The sequence below is a fragment of the Equus caballus genome, chromosome 31, assembly GCF_041296265.1.
Source record: "Equus caballus isolate H_3958 breed thoroughbred chromosome 31, TB-T2T, whole genome shotgun sequence".
NCBI lineage: Eukaryota > Metazoa > Chordata > Mammalia > Perissodactyla > Equidae > Equus > Equus caballus.
In genome coordinates, this window is record NC_091714.1 from 5,908,183 (window position 1) to 5,934,186 (window position 26,004).

The window sequence follows — 26,004 nt, forward strand, 5'->3', positions numbered from 1 at the left end:
GATGACTTAAGCTTTGCTGCATAAATATTATCAGCCTCATATACTGTTCCAAAAGTATTAACTCAGTTCTTAAAGTGACTTGCTTTTTTTGGCACAAATTTTAGTCATATCTGACCTAGGGAAAACTGTCTTTAACACTACCCTGATTCAATGTTCCTACACTGTTACAAACAACTCAGCTTACAGTGACTTTTGGTTATTATGTTCTTTTACTATAATACATTTATCATCTTACTCTTAGTGCCTGCTCAATATTAAATTATAAAACCTTCTCCTTCTGTATTCTCTATTTTCAATGAATAGCACCACTAGCAACGCCCTGTCTTCTCTTAGCCTCTACATGTAACAGACTAAGAAATCTTAAGATTTTCATTATTTAATCTGTTCCCATTTCTTCATTTCAACTGGCAATGCCTTAGTTTAGGCTCTCATTATGGTATAACTGGATTACGGCTGTAATAGTACCATGAGAAAAAGATTATGCCTTTTTATATTCCTTTGCCAGTTGCCCAGCACAGGCCACACAACATTATGGAATAAAAGAATGATGCCCAAAGTTTTCTGGTTTATACTAAGATCTGCTCTTTAGCCTTCGTGTTTCTAATTACTTTTCAAATTTTGTTTTTTTCTTGTGTCTTAATCTGTTCTTAAAATGCAAATTTATACTACCTTTATACTATCTTACAAATAAAAAGGCAAGAACCTAATCAAAACAATCATTAATCTATAACCCCAAACAATAAAACATAGACATATTTTTTAAGCTCAATCAATTCTTTACCAAATAACAAAGAAAAAATTATCCTACCAATATGAAACAGAGAGATGGCCAAGTGCATGAAACGTAGGCTGCTTACTGACGATCGTGTTGTGGGACTTGGGAAGAGCAGTGTTTATGATAGTCAAAACTACATTTCAGGAAGTCCCTACTTATTTAAAAACTATTTGGTTCTAAAGGGCTGGGTTTATTAAGACATTTAATATGCTTTTCCAATGAAATAATGAACTAAATTTAGTTCCAAAGCTAGTCATTGAAAAGTTCAAATTTGATGTCCCTAGAGTAAAGTTAAGGCAGGTTCGATCACAAACTATGGTAGTCTTCTGCTGAAATTCAAACTAAAAGAAGGCATAAATGATAAGTTCATTCACTCATAAAATAAATTTAAGTCACCTACTACTATAAGCAGGCACTAAGATGGGTGTTCAAATTCAAGTGGTATAACCTTTGACTACTCAACAACCCATTTCATTTGCCAATTTTGGAGGGAAAGGGTTAGTTAGGATTAGGAAGATTCTGTTATTGACTGCTTCCCTGGGTTCCAGGAAACAATGCTCTCTCAAGATGGGCCAACTGCAGACCAACACCTCAAGCTTTCCTTTAACATCTAACAGAAACACCTCAATGTTTCTGGAATATAAATAGCACTGAAAAGCACATCTCTCTCCAGTTTTTGTACTCTACTCCTTTGGTTATTTCCATAAGGATCTTAGAGATATGGAGGTTAAATACCTGTGATTAGGTATCCAACTGATTCATTAAGTCTTTTGTAACAATTTTAACCAAGCATATCCAAAGAAACTTTTTGGATAAGATAAATCACAGACAAAACTTTCTATCTCAACCGAGCCTGGAAAACATTTGCTTACAAGCAATAATTCTTCCCTAAAAACTAACTACAGCTTTTAATTTGTTCTTCTGAACACTAGTTCTTTTTAAATATTACTTACAAAAGAAAGCATTAGCAATTTAAGACTCTGAGAAGGCTTATTATTTGAAAAATTGTTAAAATGAAAAAACCTAAGCTAAACAAAATTTATTGTTTTCAGATTGTCTTGGAATCCTTTTTGTAATAATTTCTATTAACACCCTAAGAAATTTACTATGTCTCAGACCACAAAGAGGCCTATTAAATATCTGATACACAGCAGGCCCTCAATAAACCCTTGCAGAGTAAAATAAAAAGGAAACTTCAAAACCAAAAGCAAAACAACGAAAGTCATGAAATTGACCTTCATTAAATTAATCTGTTTAAAGTTCTAAGTCCTTGAACAACAGTTTCTCCACCTACAACTTAAAGACACGCTCTGTATTGTCCAATCATACCGCTAAATTAAAAACTCCAACAGGTTGCTATGTAATCTGAAAAACTTCACAAGTTAACTCCACTCAATAAAAATATATAATCCTTCCTAAAATCAACAATCTTCCTTAACAGTTTCCTGTATAAACTGTCAAAGAAGAGAGATGTATAGATCTTAATTTTAAAATATAACATATTCACTCTTATTTAAGATGATATCCAGGCAAAAATCAAGGCTTAATTTAGGCATTGAATAACTAGACTTTCCAGATCATTAAATTTGGATTTAATGTCCATTTGTTTCTCAAAAGAACAAAGGTGACAAGTAGTTTCATATCAAGACTTTTGAGGACTCTTGATTAATTCCTTCAACACAATAAGAAAACCACAATAGTCAAAGGAACAAAAGACTAAGGAAACGTAACTAACTGCACTGATCCCTTTCTCTTCTCACAACCCCTCCAAAATAAACGCCAGCTCAATATCCAATTTAGAGTTGACAATCTTGAGAAACAGGAGAAAACTACCATAACCTAATACTAACTGAGAAGCTATGACTAGCCAAATTTTATCTGCAAAACCAAGATAATTCAATTGAATGGGAAGTTAAAATTTATGCTCTACCATTAACATAGATTATTATTTAGAGTACTGTGAATAACATTATCAATCTACTTTATTAATTATAGTTGCCAGGCTGGGATCCTACAAGCTGGAAAAAATATTTGAAATGGCATTTATTTACGTTACAAACCTTTGACAATATGCGTCATCATGATAGCCTCGACCCAAGACATACCTTTCAAGGCTATTAAAACCCATTTCAAAAACATCAGAAAATCAGAGTTACCTTCATATAAAATTTCTGGAAAAAGCCTCACTACAATTTCATATCACATCCTAATCTGTTCGTGTATACACAGGATGACTAATATCCCTAACTGCTAGACCTTGCCAATATTTGAAACTTATCGAGCACTCTAGCAGATCCTATAAAACAACCTCTCACAACTCAATGTTGATAATTAGGCAAATTTAATGACAGAATTATTACTGACTCATTGAAACATAACATTTTTTACTTATATCAGAGTTAACTCCATTCATACACTGCTTATAAGATCTCCATGGATCCAAACAAGTCCTTAATAACTGGCCAAATTACCAGTTTGATGGCCTAGATATAACTTTAATCTTCATTCATGTATGTTATTTTATGAATGTATGATAAACTTAAATAGTCTTAAATGATTTAATGTAATATCTTTCCTACAAGACTCCTTCAAGAATAGGATGTTTTTCCTTATTCATGATCCCAAGAACCATACTGAGTGCTCTATCAGATGCCACACATTTGTCATCTTCATTCCTCCCAACAATTCTATGAGGGGGACCTTATAATATTATAGACAAGTAAACAAATTCTAAGACATTAACGATGCTCAAAGCCAATGTAATAGGCTCAATCATTTTTCAGCAAATATTTATCCCAGTCCCCTTCTCACTGTGGACAGAGTGACTTGATAATGCAGTTTCTCAACCTCAGCACTACTGACATTGTGGGCAGAATAATTCTTTGTTGTAGGGGGCTGTCCTGTGCATTGTAGGATGTTTAGTAGCAAATCTGGCATCTACCCACTAGATGTCATTAGTAACCTCTCCAAGTTCTGACAACCAAAAATATCCCCAGATATTGCCAAACGTCCCAGCGGGGCAAAATTATCCACAGTTGACAATCACTGGGCTAACCAAATGTTAGCGAATGGGACAAGAGCAGAGGCCTTACATGTGCTTAAGCAATCTGGCTTGGCTCTGGCACTCCAGTGACCTGCCATGAGAAGTGCATGCTCCTCTTTGGGCTGGGCCCAGCAGGAACTAAATAGAGCTCTAAACACATCTGCAGTCAGCCTAGATCAACCTTGGCTCAGCCCAAACAGCAGAACCCGTCAATATACGGTACAGACTAAAGAGCACAGAAATCAATGCTTGTTATTTTAAGCCACTGAGTTTTAGGGTGGCTTATTATATAGAGTATTATTGTGGCAGTTGTTGACAAACACAGCCAGTAAGAGAGTAAGCCAGGATTCAAAACCTAAGCCTATCTGGCTCAAAACCCCACTATTATCTTGACTAGGTCTAAGAGTTTTCCCAGCTGAATTAATAGTCCCATCCCCAGGATGTTTGTGGTGTACAATAGGGATGCAATAAAAGTCTGCTTTATTAATAAGTATAAATATTAATACATAGGAATTTTGTAAAAGTTTTCAATAGGCTTCTCATTCCCACATCATTAAGCCACTGATTCAAAAACACTGGGAAGGGTATTATACAGCACAATCTCATTTCCCAACTACTGAATCTCAGACTTTCTCCTCCTATCAGTTCCAGAGCTATACACAGCCACGCCCAAAACAATATCTCCAAATTAACACTTACTTCTAGAAATAACTTGCTGTGTGCAAATGCAAAAGTTAAAAAAAAAGTCCACCAATATTTGAAAGAGTGAGGCTTTCTTACAGATATGCACAGCAAGTATTTATCGTGCCTCTACCATTTATCAGACACTATTCCAGGCAGTGGGAATATAAAAACAGAAAACATCCCCACCCTTATGGAGTTGACATTCTGGTAGCACGCGCACAGCATAAAGACATTTTCTAAATGCTTTACATGTAGTAACTCACTTAGAAATCCACATAACCCTGTGAGAGACTTACTATCTCCATTACAGAGATGAGAAAACTGAGGACCAGAAATGACAAGTAATTTGCCCAAAGTCACAAAACAAGTAGAAGAGCCAGTCAGGGGTCTGGGTCTGAGTCCACACTTTTAACCACTATGCTACACTGTCCCTCTGAAGCTTTAACAATAATAAAAGCATTTTCAAATCGAATAGGATGAATTCACTCACAAACTCAAACGTACATACAAATGGGGGGGGGGTGAGAGAGAAGCCCCATATGCAATGATCTCTAAGATATATTAAGTGAAAAAAAGCAAGAGTAAGAATGCATATTTGTTTCATTGTGGCCAATATCTAAGTCATAATTCTAAAACAAATCTTTTCCCATACTGCCAAAACCTGACACAGACTCCCTTGTTTTATTTTAATACTATTTAATTTTTTCTAAAAGATGAGCTAAAGTTCCTAACATACACCAGAAAACAGTTACTACTCATTTGGTATGTTTTAATAACCACAAAGAAGAAAAATTCAAAACATATGTGCAGATCCCAATTTTGCCAAATTTAAATTCTTTTAAGAGAAATTTAAAATCAAGGTATTAAAAAAATTGTCTGGGGGTGCCAGCCTGGTGGCATAGTGGTTAACTTCATGAGCTCCACTTCAGCAGCCTGGGGTTCATGGGTTCGGATCCCGGGAATGGACCTACATACCTCTCATCATGCCATGCTGTGGTGGCATCCCACATGTAAAACATGGAGGAAGAGTGGCACAGATGTTAGCTCAGGGCCAATTTTCCTCAAGCAAAAAGAGGAAGACTAGCAACAGATGTTAGCTCAGGGCCAATCTTCCTCACCAAAAAAACAAATTGTGTGGGGGCCAGCTCCATGGCCTAGTGATTAAGTTTGGTGCTCTCTGCTTCAGCAGCCTGGGTTCAGCTCCCAGGTGCAGAACTACACCACTCATCAGCAGCCATGCTGTGGTGGTGACCCACATACAAAATGGAGGAAGACTGGCGGCAGAAACTTTATCCTTTAGAGTTTAAACAAGCAGATGAGTAGGCTGATATCCTTTAGGAGACACTGAAAGACCAAACATTTGTAGATTCCAATTGGGAGAGGTGCCCAAATCACAATTTCCCATCTCTAGGAATCATCTCAATACCCAGAGTGGGACCATAGTCGTCATGTTTAGGTTATGTAAGTTAACCTCACATTCCTAGTCATGCCAGATTGGGCCAAAACACATTCTCTCTCCTAAGAATCTGAAGTTTGAAAATAAAGTCTGGGAGACACTGATACCAATTTATGTTAACAGCATGGCTCTCAACAGAGAAGATCCAAACTCCTACTGCAGAGGTTCTCAGAGCTGCCCTGATTCCTGTCTTAGGTGTATTCTCCAGCTATTCCTTTAATCCTTTGTACCACACCCAATTATCTTCCAACAAACTTTTTCTTTGCCTACGTTATCCAGAACTGCTTTGTATATCTGCAAGCAAAAATACTTAGGAAAAAAGTAAACGTATTAGAGCTTTAAAGAAAATTTTATTGGAAAGGCAACTTGTGAAATATCAAAGCTTTTTCCCATTAATCCAACTTAAGACAATTACTTCCCATTTCCAGACTAGTATGCTGTCAATATGATCAATGAATCTTAAGAGTAAACATCACCTTTTTGACCTTAGAACATCAACTCCTCCTTATATGTGCTTTCAGTAAAGTCCTCTGAAACCTAACAAAAAGCCACCAATTTGCCTTTATTTATTCAACACGTACTGGATGCCTATTATGCGCCAACATTATGCACAGTGAGAATATCGCAGTGATTAAGAAAAACAGGTTCTTGATTTAAGTATCTTATATTCTGCTAAAGAGACGCAGAAAAACAAATAAGAAATATAACAGATAATAAGTGCTACTGCAGAGAAATAAAGAGACTTATGTGAAACAATGAGTAATCAGATTTCTTTTAGATAAAATTGTCAGGGGAGGCCTCTTGGAAGTGACATTTATGTTAAAATCGTAATGACAAGAAGCCAGCCAGTAGAGATCACTATACAGGTTAACATAAAGGGCCTTAGGCTGGGAACAGACTTGAGTTGTTCTAGGAGCCAATGTGACTACAGTATACGGAGGAAGAGGGAAATCATTTAAGATGAGGTCAGAGAGACAAAAAGCACCATATCGTGTAGGGCTTTGTAACAAAAGGCAAAGAGTTTGGAGCTACTTATAAATTAGCTGGTATAAAACAAGGAAGCTATTTAGAACAAGGTGCTTATAGAGAACAGTTGAGCAAGCGACTAAGATGAAGAAAACAAAAACAAAAAAATTACAAACAGTGGTCATCATAAAAATTTTAGAGCTGAAAGCAACCTTAGCTGTCACAGAGTCCAAGCTCTCATTTTACTGAAAGGATGACTTGGCCCAGACTGAGGCTTCTCGAAGGTCAAGCCAAAGATGAGCAGAAAGTTATGCTTGGTGCTCTCTGACATTCAGGCCAAAGCTCTTTCCATAATTCTCGCCTCAATCTGAAATCTAAAACTAAGTTTTGACCATGTGCATTTCCAAAAGTGATATAGCAGCATTTAAATGAAAACATATTTAGAAAGAAATTTAAAATTATTCATGCCAAATTATTCACACCTGTAGTCCCTCACAAGAAGGTTTTTTTAAAGTGGCTGACAATGCTTAAGTATTTACCACCAGATATAACTCTTCCCAAAGTATGTGAAACAGAAAAGAAATTGAATAAAACAACAAAATATACTTACATCTGGGTATTCTTTTACAGGCACATAAAGTTTCTCTTGTAACTGAACAATAGGTCCCACAGCATCAGGCAATTCTGCACTCCTTTTCTCTGTACTGCCATTTAATGTGTCATTGTACATGTCTTTCCGTACTCTGCTAATTTCTGTTAAAAGTAAAAATTTTAAATGTGTTAGACAAAAAAATATTCTTGCTAGCCCAAGAAAAAAAATAAGAGGGTAGGGGAGGATTTCAATGATAAGTGTTAAAACTCACAGAGGTAAAGAATTGTTGATCTATCCTGTATTCTCTGGATTAAGTCTATGTTTAACTGAACTATAGCCTTAATTAATTTCTACCAGAATCACATCTACACGAACCAAATAATATTTTATTAAAACTAACTTCAGAGCCCAAGCTCTTATTCAGTATGAAACAGATCTGTTACTTTGTCTAATGTCTCCATCCCTAAATGAGGCCAGTCATTCCAAATGATAGCTTGTCAAATAACTATCATAAGAACATCTATCAGACAAAACTAATATCAAAGACTCTCTTATACTTCAGAACTAATGTGAATGAGACTAAAACTGGATCACTTTGTTAGATATTTTAGGTGTCTTTGGAATATCCAAACAGAGACGTCTAACAGACACAGATTTTAAGTTCAGCAGAAGTCTGAGTTTGATACACAAATTTAGTGGTTAAACCTGTAGGAGAAGAGAGGGTATGGGGAGAAGGAAGGACTGAATGAATCCTAGAGAAAGCACCATTTAAGAGGTGAGGAAAAGAAGATTCAAACCCAGAAGAAATGGAGGTAGATAGAAGTAGGGAAGAGTGGTGTGAAAGCAGCTAAAAAATGACAGATTCAAGGACAGGATGATCAAGAGTATCAAATACCACAAAAGCATGGTAAGGTAAAAAGCAAAAGAGGGTACCTTGGATTTCACCACTAAGCCACTGGTGATCAGAGAAGTAAGGAAAAGATGGTAAGGGATCAAACTACATTGAGTTAATGAATGAAATATGAGGGGGAAAAAAAAAAAAGAAGAGATACCTAAAGCCAATGATCTTTTAAAAAAGACTATTATGACATCCCAGGTATAAACATACTTCTTAAAAAAAAGCATGAAAAATCTATTTTAATGAATCAAGTCCTGTATAAAGAAACTGATTAATTCTTTTCAAGAATTCTTTATTAAGCTTCCACAATGTGCTAGGGAATAGGCTCCTGCCCACTGGAACATGCTAATAAGGGCTGTCATCACTAAATTAGCTGTATGACTCTGTAACCATCTCTCCATGCTATGGATTATGTCCTCCTTGAGGAAAAGGCTCATATCCATTAGTATTTAAAAATAAAATGCTTTTATTTTTAAAATGTATTTTGTATGCCTTCCAAACATGAAATTTCAACCTATTGCTATTAAGGAACTATAAATATGAATGCACACTTTTATTTTCTTAACTAGTTATTTAAATCATTTTCAGTTAAATAAAATCCAACACCGCAAAAAGGCATGATCAAAAGTGTTCTTACCCAGTTACAAAGTCTCAACCATTGAAAATACTGCACATTTTCTGCTTCAGTGATGGCAATATTCATTTTATAACAAATTTTCTTTCTTAAATAACAATTTGCTTATCAAAGCTTACCAAATGTTTGTCTCTGAATAGCAAATGAAATTTTTAAAAAATCAAAAGAAAGTACCTTGGATTTAATTACATTATAAGGGCAACACTTCATTCTTTAAGTTCTTTTTTATACTTTTAAGTTTCATAAGAAAATCTCTCCTAAAGGTGTCCAGTATCAAATTAGTCTTTATCTTAAATTAGCATGTAACAGCAATTCTCAAATCAAGTTTTCAATGACCAATAATTTAAACATAAATGATTCTTCACATAATTTACATAATTGCAAGTTATTAACCAAAGGGTATTATGAAAATTTAATCTAATTAAAATTATACATATATCCTTTAGTCCAGGTCTCCATATAAAAGCACTTTCAATATTAATTTGTTACATTTAAATTTCTTCTTCAGAAATTGCCTAATTCTTGTTATGAAGTCAGTAACACCGATACAAAAATCTGACGATAGCATAAAAGGAAACTATAGGTGAAATTTGCTTATAAATATAGATACAAACATTCTAAATGAATGATGCACCAGGACAATGTGGAATTTATACCATAAATGCAAGAATAGCTCAATATTAAAAAATCTATAAGTAAACATAGTAATACAATAGACTGAAGGGGAAAAGATGATTTCCCAGGTAAACAAATTTATCCCACTTAGAAAAACCAAGAGAATCAATTAGAAATAAGAAAATTCAGATAACATGACTAGATTAAAAAATATATAAATACACAAAAACCAACAACCTTCATAGATCCAATTAGATGATATAATAATTAGAAGAAATTGCAAGTTAGAGTTAGAGAATTAGAATTATAGAAATTAGAAGAAAAGATACTTTTACCACTTACGTTGTGTTTCTATAAACATTGGTGTGATTCTTTGATTAATAACTGAAAGTTCCATAAGATTCTGTTACCCTTTGTATCCCCAGCTCTTAAAATAGTGCCCAGAACCCAGTGGGTCCTCAATTAATACTCAGTAGATTAGGTAGACGGCTGGTGAACGAAGGGAAGAATGAACTAGGTTCTAGGGCATTAAACTTAAGTAAGTCATGGTTCTAGCTCTCAAAGAGCTTATTTTAATATGGGAGGTATACAAACAAATAGATATCTAGGGTATAAGAAGAGTAGGAGGTATAGATTAGAGATAACGGTAGCACAAAAGCAGGAGTCATCAACTCTGCTGCAGGGTACTAAGGTCAAGAAAGAAGTCAGGAGGAAAGAAACTCTGGCCTTTGTTTTCTAACAATGAGGAGTACGGCAAGCAAAAGTACAAACAACATAATTATAAATTCTACTTTTCTTAAGATAAAAAGTCTTTCTACCATGTTTCTTGCTATCTCTAAGATGTATCACTCAATTTAATAATAGAACACCAATTATATACAAGACAATACTGACGGGAATGAAAAGATGACTAAGACAGTTCTAGTACTCAAGGAATTTACAATCTTATGCACTGTGGAATCTAACCAGCTGAGTATTACCTTTAACAACAGCACCTTTCTAGCCAGAAAATCACTTCTTGGCATGTTATTTACAACACTCAAGTCAGAACACATTCTGATTCCAGTTCTAACAGTAACTGTTTGTGTGATTTTACACAAGTCTCTTACTTAAACTCTCTGTGCCTGTACCTCAAATAATTAGAGGTTGCTTATTTAATGACTCAATTGAATCCACTGGCTAACAATCTTAGTATGTAGGATCCCATTTATTATTTTCCCTTATAACCACGTTTTAAAAAGTCTTGTCTCCAAAGCTTTTCATTCCATAAGCCCTGACAATCAGAGCTTTTGTTAATGCTATCCTATCAAATTGATATAATCATAGCCAAAATAGTATAGAAACATGTCATGGGTATGGGTATGGGTAATGCTCTAGTTCCTTCCAGAGTGGTGGGTTCAGAGGTGTTCATTTATGAAACTCTGGAATGCTTCATAACTAGTATGTTCTATATATTCTTTTATTGTATCAAACATTACAGGATAATGCTTGCTCAAATGTCCCCTCATCTCCACACTACCTTCATCAACCTGAAGCAGCGGTCAAGAAAACTATAAGTTCAGAACCATCTGTTTAATCACCTAGCATAAAAATTCCCACAAAATAACCCAAAGATATCCCTCACATCATCAATACAATTTGTTATAGACATCTCTGAAGTTCTTAAATGTTACAAATTTTACTGAACCAAAATCTTTCCTAAAATTTCTCCCACTCACCACTCCAAAGCTCATAAAATATGTCAAATGTCTCTCTCATATGAGAGCCCTACAAATACCTGCAAAGTTCCATAATATGTAAATATCCTCTTCTCTAAGCTATATAATGACATGGTTATCGAGACATACTCCAATTGTCTCTATCCCTTTTAAAATGGAAACTCCTGCACTGTACACATCCTTCTCTGACAACTGAAGAGCATGCAGATGGAGGCTGCCTACCTCCCATCCCAAAGACTCCACTTCCACAGTGTGTTTAAGAATACCCTGACTTCTTTGGTGAGCACCTTACACTGCTGACATGGTGGTGGTGCTAAGCAAAGCCTCCAGCTTTCCATGCTTCCACAACTGTTTGATTAGACATCAGCGGACGATTTAAATTTTTTCCTGGTTGTTTTCTACTAGACATATCCCTTTAGACTGATGTTAATCCATCAGTTGGCATTCTTCAGGGATGACTATTATATGAATCAAGGATTCAACTAACTATAATTTCACAGTGCACACATTTCTCTAGCCCAGATACCAAAACACAGGCACACCTTATCAACTATCTGATGAAATCTCAAGCTACACTAGGACCCCCAAATCAACCTCTGGATCCAACAGTTTAAACAGAAAATAATCTGGTTTGGAATCTACAAATGTGCCATCAAGCTTAGAATATAAAGTTTTCGGCTTTTGGGAGTATTTATCTTTCTAGCATTCAAGTTCCTCTCATTTTCCATGTTTTCTTGAATTGTATTCAGGGATCACATTTTTTCAAATTTCAATATCCTGAAAACTATTTCGGTTTAAGCCTGAAAATCTGTTTCAGCTATACTACTTACAGTCTCCTCACATTTCTCTGCTTTAATTACCTTGATTTTTTCTTTTTCGAAACTAAAGCTCAATTATCAGTCAGTAAATTCTGCTCCTAAGAGAAAAGGGAAAATAGTCCCTGCACAGTTCTGTTTTACATGACCTGTCAATGTTACATCATCTGCCTTAACCTTTTTCCCTTCCCCTTAATTTACCTAACTATGGAGTTAACTAAACATCTTTGTTTTAAAATCATTCCTACAGTTCATAAGCCTCAGTTCATTTCTGCCTTTGGCTTTCCGATCACCACTACACTTTTATAATATCTGAATTATTGTATGTGCATCCCACCCTCTGCCACCTTAAAATTTTGAACCTTCTTTTAAAATCTGAATTATTGGATTAACTAACAGATCAACCACTCTGTGGAAAAGCAGAATATCAGGGGGCTGGCCCAGTGGCGCAGCAGATAAGTTCGCACGTTCTGCTTCTCAGCAGCCTGGGGTTCGCTGGTTCGGATCCCGGGTACGGACACGGCACCGCTTGGCAAAAGCCATGCTGTGGTAGGCGTCCCATGTAGAAAACAAAGGATAAAACAGAGGAAGATGGGCATGGATGTTAGCTCAGGGCCAGTCTTCCTCAGCAAAAAGAGGAGGATTGGCAGTAGCTAGCTCAGGGCTGATCTTCCTCAAAAAAAAAAAAAGTAGAATATCAGAATTAAGGACAACATAAAGAAATATCAGAAATAGAAAAACAGAGGCTGAGAAATCTAAATTACGAAATTAGTAATCATTTCCTAAGACAGACAGATAGATAATGGCTGTATATAAATTCAATACTGCAATGTTGGAAGACTACAGAATAAAATACAGCCCTATTATACTTTATGATTTAAAATTTTTTCAACAAACTTAAACCAAGAAAAAAATTAGAAAATGAAATATGAAAAATATTTACTAGCTCAGTAGTAAGCAAAAAACTATTAATGGTATACAAATAATAAAATATAAAACAAAATTCATGACAATTATTTTTGGAATTTGTAACAATCCAAATTAAAAGACAACTTTTTAAAACTGAAAAAATTTTCAGACAAAACACATCTTATACTCAGTGTTGTGGTAGCTACTTCCAATTGTTCAATCAACTATGCTTATGTTATAGGCATATATATCTTATTTGGGCGTCTATCTGCTTTTTCTTTATGCCTTACATTTAAATCCATCAAAAAAATTACCTTATTGTAATACAGCTGGAGCTAAAATACAGAAAGAAATGAAAAGGTTACAATGTCATTGGACCACTACTGCCTCGTTTTTTAAATTTAACATTTTTCATTAATCTATTCAGTAAAATAAGAGCCAACTACTTATAAAACTGTATATGCTTTGATGTACATAGTATAAATTTTAGAAACCAAGTTAAAATGACAGCTTTCATCATTTCAACTAAAGTTTAAGTGGGCTTTTATTTCCCCACTGTCTGCAATCCATCTCTTGCTACACACCAAACTGGCATGCTACCACAAAAGCAAAGTTAAGATTTTAGTTATTTTAGATCTTCATTAACGAATTACTGTCCCTATTTACATGAAACTTATTAAATCTTAAAACAGCAATATTAGGAATCTATTTATAACTGAAGAACAACTGCCACTACATGAGAGGTGGTTGTTACGTACCGTTATTTAGTTAGGGGCAACAACGATCTCTTCTGTAAAAAGAAACCTCTAATTCAGGGTTTACTAAATACAGGGAAAGTTTTAAAGATATTTTCGGCAGAGGAAAACCCATGGAATAATGTAACTTCACTGTGCTTGTTTTAAAAGGCCACATCCACAAGGTACAGAAAGCAAATGAATAAAAAAGCAGGTTACTAGACAATACACGCTATTTAGTGGAATGTATGTCTTGCTTACTCGAACAAACATAAATTAAATCTGACTTAATTTTGAGGCAACTATTTTGAAACAGGGAAGAAAAAAAACCAAGCTATCAGTAATTCTCTAGATGGGACCTTATTTTTTGGGTTAAATTGTATTTTGTACTTCACAACTACAAGCACAAAAAAGAAAAACTACAAAATTCAGTTCAACATGATAGCCCTCCTCTAAATTGGCAAAATTAACAATTGTGCAAAACTGCTGATAAATTTCACTTAAAAAATATGAAACGGTAGAGGCTTATAAAAATGTTCATCTTGTTTCCATGCTTGTTCTCAGCAGCGGTTTTGTATCATGGAACGTATTTAATAATAGCTACACAGTCCTAGAAAGGCTCTTTCAAAGGCTCTTTCAAAGGTTACAGAAAAGAATGCCTATTATATGATCCAATTTATATTAAGTATGTGTATTTTTAGCATGACATATAGAAGTCAAAAAACAACTATCAACAGAGTCATCTCTGGGAGATGGATTTACAGAGACCACTTAGGTTTCATATTACTATATGAAACTTTTTACAATAACCACTTAGAAAATAAAGATATTCTCATTAGGATGGCAGAAAGTACTTTAAGTCAAAATGCTACAAATAATATTAGATTCCTACATAAAATTATAATAAGAATTAAGTCACTGATCCCCAACTCTAAAAGTAAACCACAACGACCTATATAATTATTTTTTTAACATACGAGTACCTCCCTCATGCTAAAATACGTTAGATGAACTATCACTTGACCTTAAACAGAATCTGAAGTAGAACATAACATCCATCTTACCAAAAAAGAAAAAAACAGCAGCAGAAGAAAGAAATGAATGCTCAGAGATTAAAGAATTGGTCCAAGGTCACAGCTAGTCCAACCAGCTTTTACTTAGTTTCATAAAGGACTTCCTGGAATAAAAAGCCCTTAAACTTCACTTTAAGAGATGGTAATTAGAGAATGGAAAATAAGAAAATGGAACAAACCAACTTTTGGCTTATTGCTGGCTAGATAACAAGCATAGTCCAATGTGTTCACTGTTTTACTAGTGATTACCAAAAAAAGTCTCTGCAGCCCTCCTCTTTCACTCCATGCTAATAGAACACAGTTCTGCAGATGAAATCTAGGCACAGGTTCCTAGCAGAGCGACAGTCGGGAATGAATAAATGGGTACTGCTGGTATACAAAGAAGGCAAACAGGCTACTGGAAAAAAAACAGAACATGGTAGGGGAAAGCATTTTTTAAAAGTGAATTAAAAACAATTATTTGATTGGAATAGGCCTCCTAGGTATGTGTCAGCTACGCCATCTAAGTTTGTGTAAATACACTATGATGTTCACACAACAAAATCACCTAACGACGCATTTCTCAGAACACATCCCTGTTGCTAAGAGACGCATGAGTACATACTCATTGCAATGGAAATGGGTACCCTGGATTACTGTGGTGGAAGAGACATTTTTCACCATACACTCTTATATGTCTTTATATGTCTTTGAATATTTAATCATTTCAATGTATTAACTTTTTCAGGTGTTTTTTTTTGGTGAGGAAGGTTGGCACTGAGTTAACATCTGTTGCCAATCTTCCTCTTTTCTCCCTAAAGCTCCCCAATACACAGTTGTATATCCTAGTTGTAGGTCGTTCTGGTTCTTCTATATGGGAAGCCACCACAGCATGGCTTGCTGAGTAATGTATAGGTCCACACTCAGGATCCAAACCTGTGAGCCCAAGGCCACCAAAGCAGAGCACGTGAACTTAACCACTCAGTCATGGGGCTGGCCCCTTAACTTTTGAAAAATAAATACTTTTCTTAGAAGTTTTTACTTATAATATGATGATACTAATGGATTATAATCCATGAGACCATAATGATATAAATAACTGAATAAATAAGTACATGAGAGAGAAGGGAGAGAGCTTCCTTACAGAATTCCAATTAATAAATATAAAAGAAAAGATGGATATAGAAAATCACCAACAAAAAAATCACCAAAGGCAAGGACCATTCAATGGATGCTAAAATTAGTGAACAGAAGTATGATGGGAAACAACACAATCTGTACAGTTTCAGTATCTCCCCACAAGACATTTATTAGTCATAAAGAAAAGAGTAACTGTACAGTGGAGAAACCTAGCAGACACGACCTTAACCAGGTGACCAGTTGATATCATGAATAAGACAACATATACTCCTCATATGATGTACTGAGAAGGGCCCAACAGTCCTTCTGTGGTTTTCTTACCTAAAATGCATAGCCTCAATCTAATCATGAGAAAACATCAGACAAACCCAAATTAAAGAATATTCTACAAAATAACTGACCAATAATCTTCAAAAGTGTCAACAGAAGTATCATGAAAGAATGTGACATTGTCACAGATTGAAGGAAACTAAAGAGACATACCACTAAATGCAACACGAAATCTTGGATTGGCTCTTGGACCAGAAAAAGAACATGAGCAGGAAAACTGGTGGAATTTGAATAAGATCTGCAAATCAGTTAATAATATTGTATCAAAGTTAATTTCTTGGTTTCATAATTGTACTGTGGTTATACAACTTGTTAACATTAACCTGTGCACTATTTTTTCTACTTTTTACATCTAAATTTATTTCAAAATAAAAAATTAAAAGTTTTTGCTTTGGCCTTCAGAATTATTTATTCTAATGGGTGGGAGGACAGTTGTGGGAGAGAATGAAAGTCATACAAACATCTTACTTTTCTAGTCATAGCAAAAAGAAAAAGAAAATGCCTGTTTACCAATAAAATGGAGGATCTCAAAATAACCTCTTTAATTAAAAATAATCAAAATAATCTCTTTAATTTTCTTTAACAGATACTGCTTAAAACACACATGTACTTTAAATCTGCCTTAAGAACATGGAGAAAGGCTACAATCCATAAACAATGATCTTTCTGCAGAAAGCAAATGTTTCTAATAACTGCATGTAGCAGAGAAAAAGCACTGGTCTTGAGTTTACACAACTTGGATTTTACTCCTGATTCTCTGCAAGATTTTCCTGTGTGGCTTTGAAATTAACCATCTGGGTCTCAGTTTCCTCCTCTGCACAATAAGGTTAGACCAGATCACATTTATGGTTTCTTCTTGCTCTAAAATTCTATCAACTAAGAGTCTGTGCACATTCCTCTTTCTTCAAAGAGAATCTCATTTTGCACTCCCTCTGTATCAATATCCCACAGGAAAGGGATATATAAACTCAGTGACCCATTGAACCACAGACAGTCAATCCTACTCCTGTTGGAATTACACATTCCAAAATATCTTAATCTCCTGGGCACCAGGATTTACTTTACATGATATCCTTGTAAAGCATCAAATCCTCATATAACCAGGCTCTACATATCTGAATTCAGAGAGGTGAGGAGGGGTCTGTCCCTCTGTACTTTATCCTCTTCAAGCTCAAAATCCTTAGGGGTTGGAAAGGAATTTAGTAAATCACAGTGAAAATGAAACAGAACTCCCCCAAATTTTGAAGGAATTATGTCTGTGTAGGCAGGCCAGGCGGGTTGCTTTTCCTAGGTAACATTTTTGTGTGTGTGTGTGAGGAAGATTGGCCCTGAGAGAATATCTGTTGCCAATCTTCCTCTTTTTGCTTGAGGAAGATTGTCACTGAGCTAAACATCTATACTAATCTTCCTCTATTCTGTATGTGGGACACTGCCAAGGCATGGCTTGATGAGGTCTGCACCCAGGGTCTGAACCTGTGAACCCTGGGCAGCTGAAGCGAAGCACTCGAACTTAACCACTATGCCACCAGGCTGGCCCCTATTTCTTTGATTTTTAATTATTCGTTTCAATTGTATTTCAAATCCCACCTATGTTCAATGAAGGAAAAATCGAAGATCTGCAGTCATGCACCACATGTTTACCAGAGCATCACCGTAACTCCATAAAGCAAATGAACGTCAAATGACATTCATGAGTGTTACCACAGCCCATATACAAGTCAAATCACTCAAACTATGTAAAAGCTAAGGAGATTTTTTTAAGCCATAATAAACAATCTACTATACACCTTATACCAAAAGGTCCTTTATAGCAAGCATCAAGATTGAATTAGAAAACAAAACTTCCATTTTTGTAACAAAAGCAACATACACACTACCCTCAGATGTCAATGTAATTGGTACTAAAAACATTATTTTAATATGGTAAACAATAGGATTCCCTGTAATTAAACCAAAATCGATTTACTGTACAAAGAATTAGATTTAGAAAATCTAAGTAGTGTTCTGCATGCTACTGGCAGAACTACATTTTTATTGCCCTCAAAAGTGTACATTCTATTATCATATAACAATATTCTTGGGAAGCAATTTTAATATGAGTTTTTTAAATGGAGAATACAGTCTTCTTTTTGAGATCGTAAAAGTTTAATTTATTGGAATGGAAGATAAATGCTATCATATAAAAATACTACCAAAATAATCCAACAAAAACCCTGGTCGAGTACACTCCAGACAAACCCTCCTCCCTCAACTCCAAACGCCTGTATCCAACTGCCTTCTAAACATGTCACCTTGACACATTCAAAACCAAACTCCTTATCTGTCCCCCAAACTTGTTCCTGCTGCTCAGAAAATCGCAAGTCCATTTCTCTCACACATGATAGCCAATCCATCAGCAAATACTGTATACTCACCTTTTAAAACATATCCAAAATACTGCTTCTCACCACCTCAACCCCCACCACCCTAGTTCTAGTCACAATCATTTCTCACCAAAACTACTCAAATAACTGGTCCCTTGCTTCCACCACTGCCCCTGTCAGTCCAGGCTCTATCTTCCAGAGTTAGTCTATTAAAATCAGTGATATGTCATTCCTCTGCTCAAAAGCCTCTAACGGAGCTGTTCTCAAACTTTTTGGCCTCAGGAGTCCACACTTAACAATTTACTACAAGGAACCTGAAAGAGCTTGTGTTTGTGAAAGTTTTATCTATTAATATTTACTGTACCAGAAATCAAAACTGAAAAGTGGTTACTTTTGACTCACTTTAAAAAAATAGTAAATACCATTACATATTAACAGAAAACATTTTATGAAAAATAACATTTTTCAACAAAATAGTGAAAAGCAGTGTTTAATATTTTTTGCAAATCTTTTAAATGTCCTTCTTAATAAAGACAACATGATTTTAATATCTTCTCCTGAATTCAATCTGTTGCAATATTACACAGCACATAGCCTCTGGAACACTCCACTGTACAATCATGAGAGAATGAAAGTCAAATAACATCTTATTATCATGAAAATAGTTTGATCTCAAAGGCTCCCTAAAAGTGTGCCCAGACCACATTTAACAACCACTCCTCTAATGATTTCCCATCTCAGTGTAAAAGCCCACGTCCTCACCAAGACCTACAAGGGCCCACAACATCCACAGAGGCTCCCCCTTCACCTCCCCTTCTTACCTTTCTGACCTACCCTCCTAACCAATCCACGCCCCCAGCCCTCATTCACAACTACAGCCACAGCCACACAGGAACTGCTCGTCCTGGCCTTGCAGGTAGGTGCGCACTGACTCTTCCCTCCCCTTGGAAAGCTATTCCCCAGAGAGCAGTACAGCTCAGTCCATTATCTCCTTCAAAGCTCTGCTCCAAAGTGACTTTCTCCAGGAGGCTCATCGAGATATCCCTATTTAAAACTGCAACTTGCTCCAATCCATCCAGAACACTCCAATCCCCTTTATCCTATTCAATGTATTCCCATAACTCATATTGCCTAATATACTTCAGAATGTATTTTCTGCTTATTGCCTATCTCCTACATCAGAATGTAAACTCCAGGAGGGCAGATAGCTTTGTTTTTTTCTTTTGCTATATTCTCAACATCTAGACCCTTGGAAAAAACGCTGTTTGAACAAATCTTATTAGGACTATTAGCAAAAAACACATGGAAAGCTACAAAACTTTCGTGAAATTTCACTCAAGAATCAATAGGTTATTTGCTTGAAACTTATTTCTCTTCCCTTTAACAGAAATGCATTCCTCTTCTCAAAAGGGCCTGCTCTCTTTATCCTGAATCTGTGAGAATCTAAAAACACTTGGTTAATAACATGTTCATTACATCAATATTAAAATTCTCTAGTTTACTTCAAATCTTGAGAAGATAAAATGCACACACATTGAAATATGATTGGTCTCAGCTTAAAAAGAAAAAACCTAATCCATAGGAAAAGTCTGCCCCTACCAGGATTGCTACCAGAGGTTTTAATGATTCATTCCTCCTGAGCTTTTCGTAACCTCTATATTGCAGTCTGCACAGTTTTAATCAACTCTATTGAAAGCATACTTAGTAAAACTTTTAAGAATAAAATAAAAGGTTTTTATCTCCTAAAAGTACAACTGCTTATAAAATGTATTGGCCTGAATAAAGTATAATTTAAGGCTTTTTTTTTTAAACCATCTTAATAATCCACGGTACAATATAATGGTTTGTCATACATGCATTTAACAAATATGTATTGTATTCCCACTATGAAGTAGGCACTGCTCAAGGCCCTAGGGATATAGTTGTGTGCAAAAACAGACATGGTCCCTGCTCTATCACAAACTACATGAGCAAAAACAATATTTGAAGCAAAGCACCTAGGTACAGCCTCAAAGAAGCACCTCTCAACATAAAAGTAACAGTAATTCTAACTTTTATGCAATTTCTACTCCTCACTATCATCCTACAACAATCTAAGGAAGTTATGTAAATATTAAAAGTATTATGTTGCATTTAGTGGTTATGTGGTCTATACAGTTTGGAGACAGATATTCTTAGAAGTAATTATTCAGGGAAATTTGAGTCTTCAGACAGGAAACCAAAACTCAAGATTCAAAAAGAACTCCTGCTTCCTCTGGACTTCACATTCCTGCTTGAGATTTGGCTTCCAAGAGAAGACACATTTGACAAAGACCCCAGGGAAAGCAAGCCAATCAGATACCATACAAAGACACAGTTTAAAATGAATTCCCCTTTATGAACAACTTACCTGGCTGTTACTCTGTCTCTATTTCCCCTGTTATCCAGACCTTTCCCAGGGCTGATGGAAATGCCACAGCATGGTGTTACTGGGAATGAAACAGAGTTGACTGATGGTGGTGATGGTAGCAGACAATTAGTGAGGAGGAGGAGTATCTCTTAAACTCAGAATTTAGAGTAATTAAGTCTAACTTCTTTCCAAGCAATGAGTCTCTATTCAAAGTCTGCCCTGGAGGTCAGCACTTTAGTATTATGATCTGGTTAAATGGATTTCCTTACAAATAAGTACTATTCTCATCTCCATTTTATAGTTAGGAAACCAAGATTTGGGGATTAAGTACTTTTACCAAAGATCACATAACTTCTAAGTGAAAAAGTGAGGATCGAAGCCTAGGCATGACTCCAAAAGCTGTATTCTTTTACTCACACCACACTGCCTGTCCAACATGATTGCTCCATCTCCCAAAATTAAATTTGGTTGCTGTCAAAGTAAGTGGTCTTGATAGTGGGAAAAGCACTGATGCCAGACAGTAAGAGGCAGATAGAGAAAAGGAAAAAGATGGGGAAGAGGGTAGGAATTGGAGATATGGATACAAAGAGGGAAAAGTAGAGATATATATACACAGTAACAATAAAGGAAAGGAAGAATAGTATAATCCAAATTAAAACTAGAATGAATGTCAGATGAGAGAGTCTCATTTAAGCTCTGCCAGGGACTAGCAACACATCCTTCAGCAAATCATTTAAGCTTTTCATGGTATACGTTTACTCTCATCTATAAGGGCATCTGAGATAACTCTAGACATAAATTTATGAGTTTCATAGAAAAACCTCTTTCCCTTGAATAACAAATATTTGTAGAGTGTCTGGTACCTAATAGGTACTCAAGAAGCCACTATATTGACTGACTATGTCCTATCCTTCTATGGCATCAGGCACTGTGCTACGTGCTGGGAACACGCTGGTAAGCAACACAGTCCCTTCCATCACAATTCTTCTGGTAGTAAGAACTGGTTTCTATGCAAATAGATTAGAGGGTTAGAAGTGAGTGACAGATGAGGCTGAGTGTCCTGGGATATAAGCACCTGGACCTCAACACTAGACAAAGCAATTTTCAAAGAGTAAGCCAGAGTTCTACGGTTTCATTTAGTTCTACAGTAGGAAAGATCAAGGTAGGGAAAACAGGATTCTAGACATGTAAACCCACACTTTAATTATGAAGGAAAGGAAAATAAAAGTGGAAAAAACACGGATGTATAGTTATCACCCTGATGATACATAATTATATTGATGGATCTGGTACACGAAAAGACCTTAAAATATATCTTTCTGTCCCCCTCAAGGATTTTTTCCAAACCTTAGTTTTCTGAATCCTAACCCCACCTCTGTACTGTACTGATATTTTTAGTAATGCCTATGATTATCCGCAAGTGGTTCTGTTTTCCTTGCTCAAGGTACTTGTCTTCATTTACTCAAAAACTTCTCAAAGACAGAGGTCAATGAACAGTTGTGTATTCTAGAGTAGTCATGCTACGGTTTAAAAACATGCAAGTTATCATTCAAATCAGGTATTTGTTCCTTGAAACCAATATGGATTTTTCCCAGTGGAAAGTTCATAATAGAATTTCTAAGAACAAAGTTCTGTCCTCACCAAGCCTGTGCTGGTGGGGTCAGGTGGAAAATCACTGACATAAACCAAAGTCTAAAAACAATCTTATTTCAAAAAGCACTCCACCACGCCCACCACACTGGAAAGTGAGTGAAATCCAGTCATTAGAGATGAATCTCTAACAGTGGTTTAAAACCAAACACTCCTAGGAAAACTAAGTACAGCAAGATCTACCATCTTCAGTCACACAATTTATAGGCAACAGAAGGGTAAGATGTACATTAGAACTCCCCAGTACACACTTTTTTTTTTAAAGAAAGCAAGTGGAAAAGGTCACAAAATCTCTCAAAATCAGGCCAATTCAGATGTGCCTGGGGGTATTAGTAGTAACCTTCAGTAAGAGACACATCAGAATATGAAGACTTAACAAAAAGTGAACCCATTTTCAGGTCAGTATTAAATGAAACAAGCTTTGAAAGAAACTTAATACACTTCCTGCATTCTGAGTATGTTGTGCTTCCTTTTCTCTTATGAAAAGAAGGACACTGTCAATTCAAACAAGCTATTTACACAGTTAACAGACCACTATCTTCCTTAGAGCTATAGTTACAATAGCGAAAGATAATTTAATGTAATGTGCATATAAAGGAGAACAACTGAAGAGAAGAGAAAAACTCTGACTCTTCAGGTCTTTGTCCAGAACTAACTTAAACTATCAGTTCACAGTTTACAAGACTTTACTTTTTAAAAAATTTACAAAACAGTCGACTGCATGCTTGTAGATAATAATCTATGATGAAGAATAGAGAAACAAACTGGTGAAAGTGCAATTTTTGAAATGAAGTGTTGTAATGTTTCAGTCTGCCTCCATGTCTTTTTTTTCTTTTCTTTTCTTTTTTCTTTCTTTTTTTTTTTTTCTTTTGGTGAGGAAGATTGGCCCTGAGCTAACATCTGCGCCAGCCTTCCTCTATTTTATATGTGGGATGCTACCACAGCATGGCTTGATGAGTGGTGTGTAGGTCCATGCCCAGGATCTGAACCTGCTAACCGTGGGCCACCAAAGCAAGCGTGTGAACTTAACCACTATGCCACTGGGCTGGCCCCTGCCTTTATTTCTTCATCTATAAAATGGAGTTATTTCCAGCTCACAGGATTGCTGTAAAGATTAAATGAGATAATGAACATATATATAAAGTGCCTGATACATATATATCAGTAGGTCCATATCATCATCATTATCAATGATGAATGTGATGTAAAATTATATATTCTGGAAATGCTGTAATGTGACAGATAGGTCTTAAAGATAGCATCTGCTAATCTAATAAATATCCATTATCTAAAATCTCTAACTGTTCTTTTCCCAGAATCTATAGGCATAAAAGATACTTAGAAAAGGCACCTACCAAATACTATTTGCAAATGACTTCTCACATGTAAATTCATCATAAATGGCAAAGTGGAAGTAGAAGGTAACAAAGACAGCGTTAACTTTTCCAACTTGCTTGTACTAGGCTCCTCCTCAAATATTCAACCAAGTAATCCAGAAAACCTTACAAACTACTCAAATACAAACTCCACAGTACATTCAGCTTACTAAAAATGACCCTTAAATACTTGGGTCAAATGTTTTCCCCCAAAACACTCTTCAAAAAAGGTAAGAGCTTCTTGCCCCATAATCTGACTTGTTTTGGTTTAACCACTTTTCCAGAATTTAAGATTATTTTAACCTCAAATGAATAATTTGGGGGAAGGAAAGTTGAGGAGACATTCTGCCTTAATGTATATTTGCATAACTACAACTCAGTGCCTTAAAACAGTTATCTAAACAAAAACAAAACAATAGAAAAGGATCACGTCTTACACTGTCACCTTCAAACTGCAATGTTAACATGAACACTCCCCTTGCTTCACTCCACTTGACAATCCTGTAATCATGAGCTAAGTCAGCGATGTGCCTGTTCAAACACAGAATTCTAAAATTCTTTCAGGAAAACTCAGAATTTTAGATGCTTCAGGTGTTTCAGATTGTTGCATAAACAGTCTTGAACTGTGGCTACCTTTATCACAGTAGTAGATGTGGATATGAATTTAAGCATTTCACTAAAAAAATCACTTTTTAAAAAGTAAACCACACCAGTATCTATGGGAAGTTAATTTAGTATCAGCTTATAGACAACTAATTATACTCACCCTGCTACAGAAAAGTAGTAAAGTTTTTGTTTTTGCTTTTTTTTTTTTTAAAGATTGGCACCTGAGCTAACATCTTTTGCCAAATCTTTTTTTTTCTTCTTCTTCTTCTCCCCAAAGCCCCGGAGTACATAGTTATATACTGTAACTGTACTTCCTTCTGGTTGTGCTGTGTGGGATGCCGCCTCAGCCTGGCTTGATGAGCAGTGCCATGTCCACGCCCAGCATCTGAACCAGTGAAACCCGGGGCCAAAGGCGAGTGCACGAACTTAACCACTCAGGCACGGGGCCAGCCCTCAAAAGTAGTAAAGTTTTAACAAAGTACTATATATACACACATGTAAACATAAAATACTTATTAAAATTATAGATAAATATATATAAACTATATATATACACACACAATTATTATATAAATTATATTATTATATTATACTACATATACCATATATTATTATATAACATTTACTATATATTAATATACTTATAAACATGTATACAATTTATATACATTTCATATACCTTATTTCAGCCTCATATGTTAAAATGCACAAAATTTTAGTTTTATTCTGAAATTGAAAATGAAGCTTTCCACATATTGACTTATTGGATCAGGAGAATTAGAGTTAAAATAATTATACTTTATTTCTCTTATAAAGAATATTTATATTTAAGCTCTATCTCTGAATTCTAAACTTCCCACAGCTTACTTAAGCCAAATAAACCAAATAGCCAAGCATCTATATCACTGCTAAGGGAATGGAGAAGTTTATTTATTTTAAACTTTGCAAATTTCAGAGATGGCTAAACATTCTAATTTATCTTCAACATTACATGGATGCTTACTTCTCATAAGGATGTATTACAATCAAGCTAGCACTTAAAGTAATTTAAATGAAACTACTTTCAATGACAAAGATACAATTACTGGTACTTATTTTAACAAGAAAAAGTATACTACTTTTTCTTGGTCTTCATTCCTTCAAACTCATGTGCACAACCTCAATAAACTGTTTTCTATATAAAGAGAATCTGTAAAACTTTTTTCTTCTTTCTATTCTTGCTTTCTCAACCATCAAATATTAAATTCCCACATTTACTT

At 35.4% G+C, this 26,004-nt stretch overlaps 1 protein-coding gene across 34 annotated transcripts in view; it reads right to left on the bottom strand.

The window, feature by feature from the left end:
- QKI (QKI, KH domain containing RNA binding) overlaps positions 1 to 26,004 on the bottom strand; it is a 151,737-nt gene that overhangs the window by 105,399 nt on the left and 20,334 nt on the right. For all 34 annotated transcript variants that reach the window (XR_011434321.1, XR_002805179.2, XM_023632815.2 and 31 more), the window contains one exon: positions 7,535 to 7,677. Coding sequence is in view for 32 of the 34 variants with exons in the window: in XM_023632815.2 (XP_023488583.1) it covers positions 7,535 to 7,677 (143 nt within the window). In the remaining 2 variants the exon portion in view is untranslated. The remainder of the gene's footprint in view (positions 1 to 7,534; positions 7,678 to 26,004) is intronic.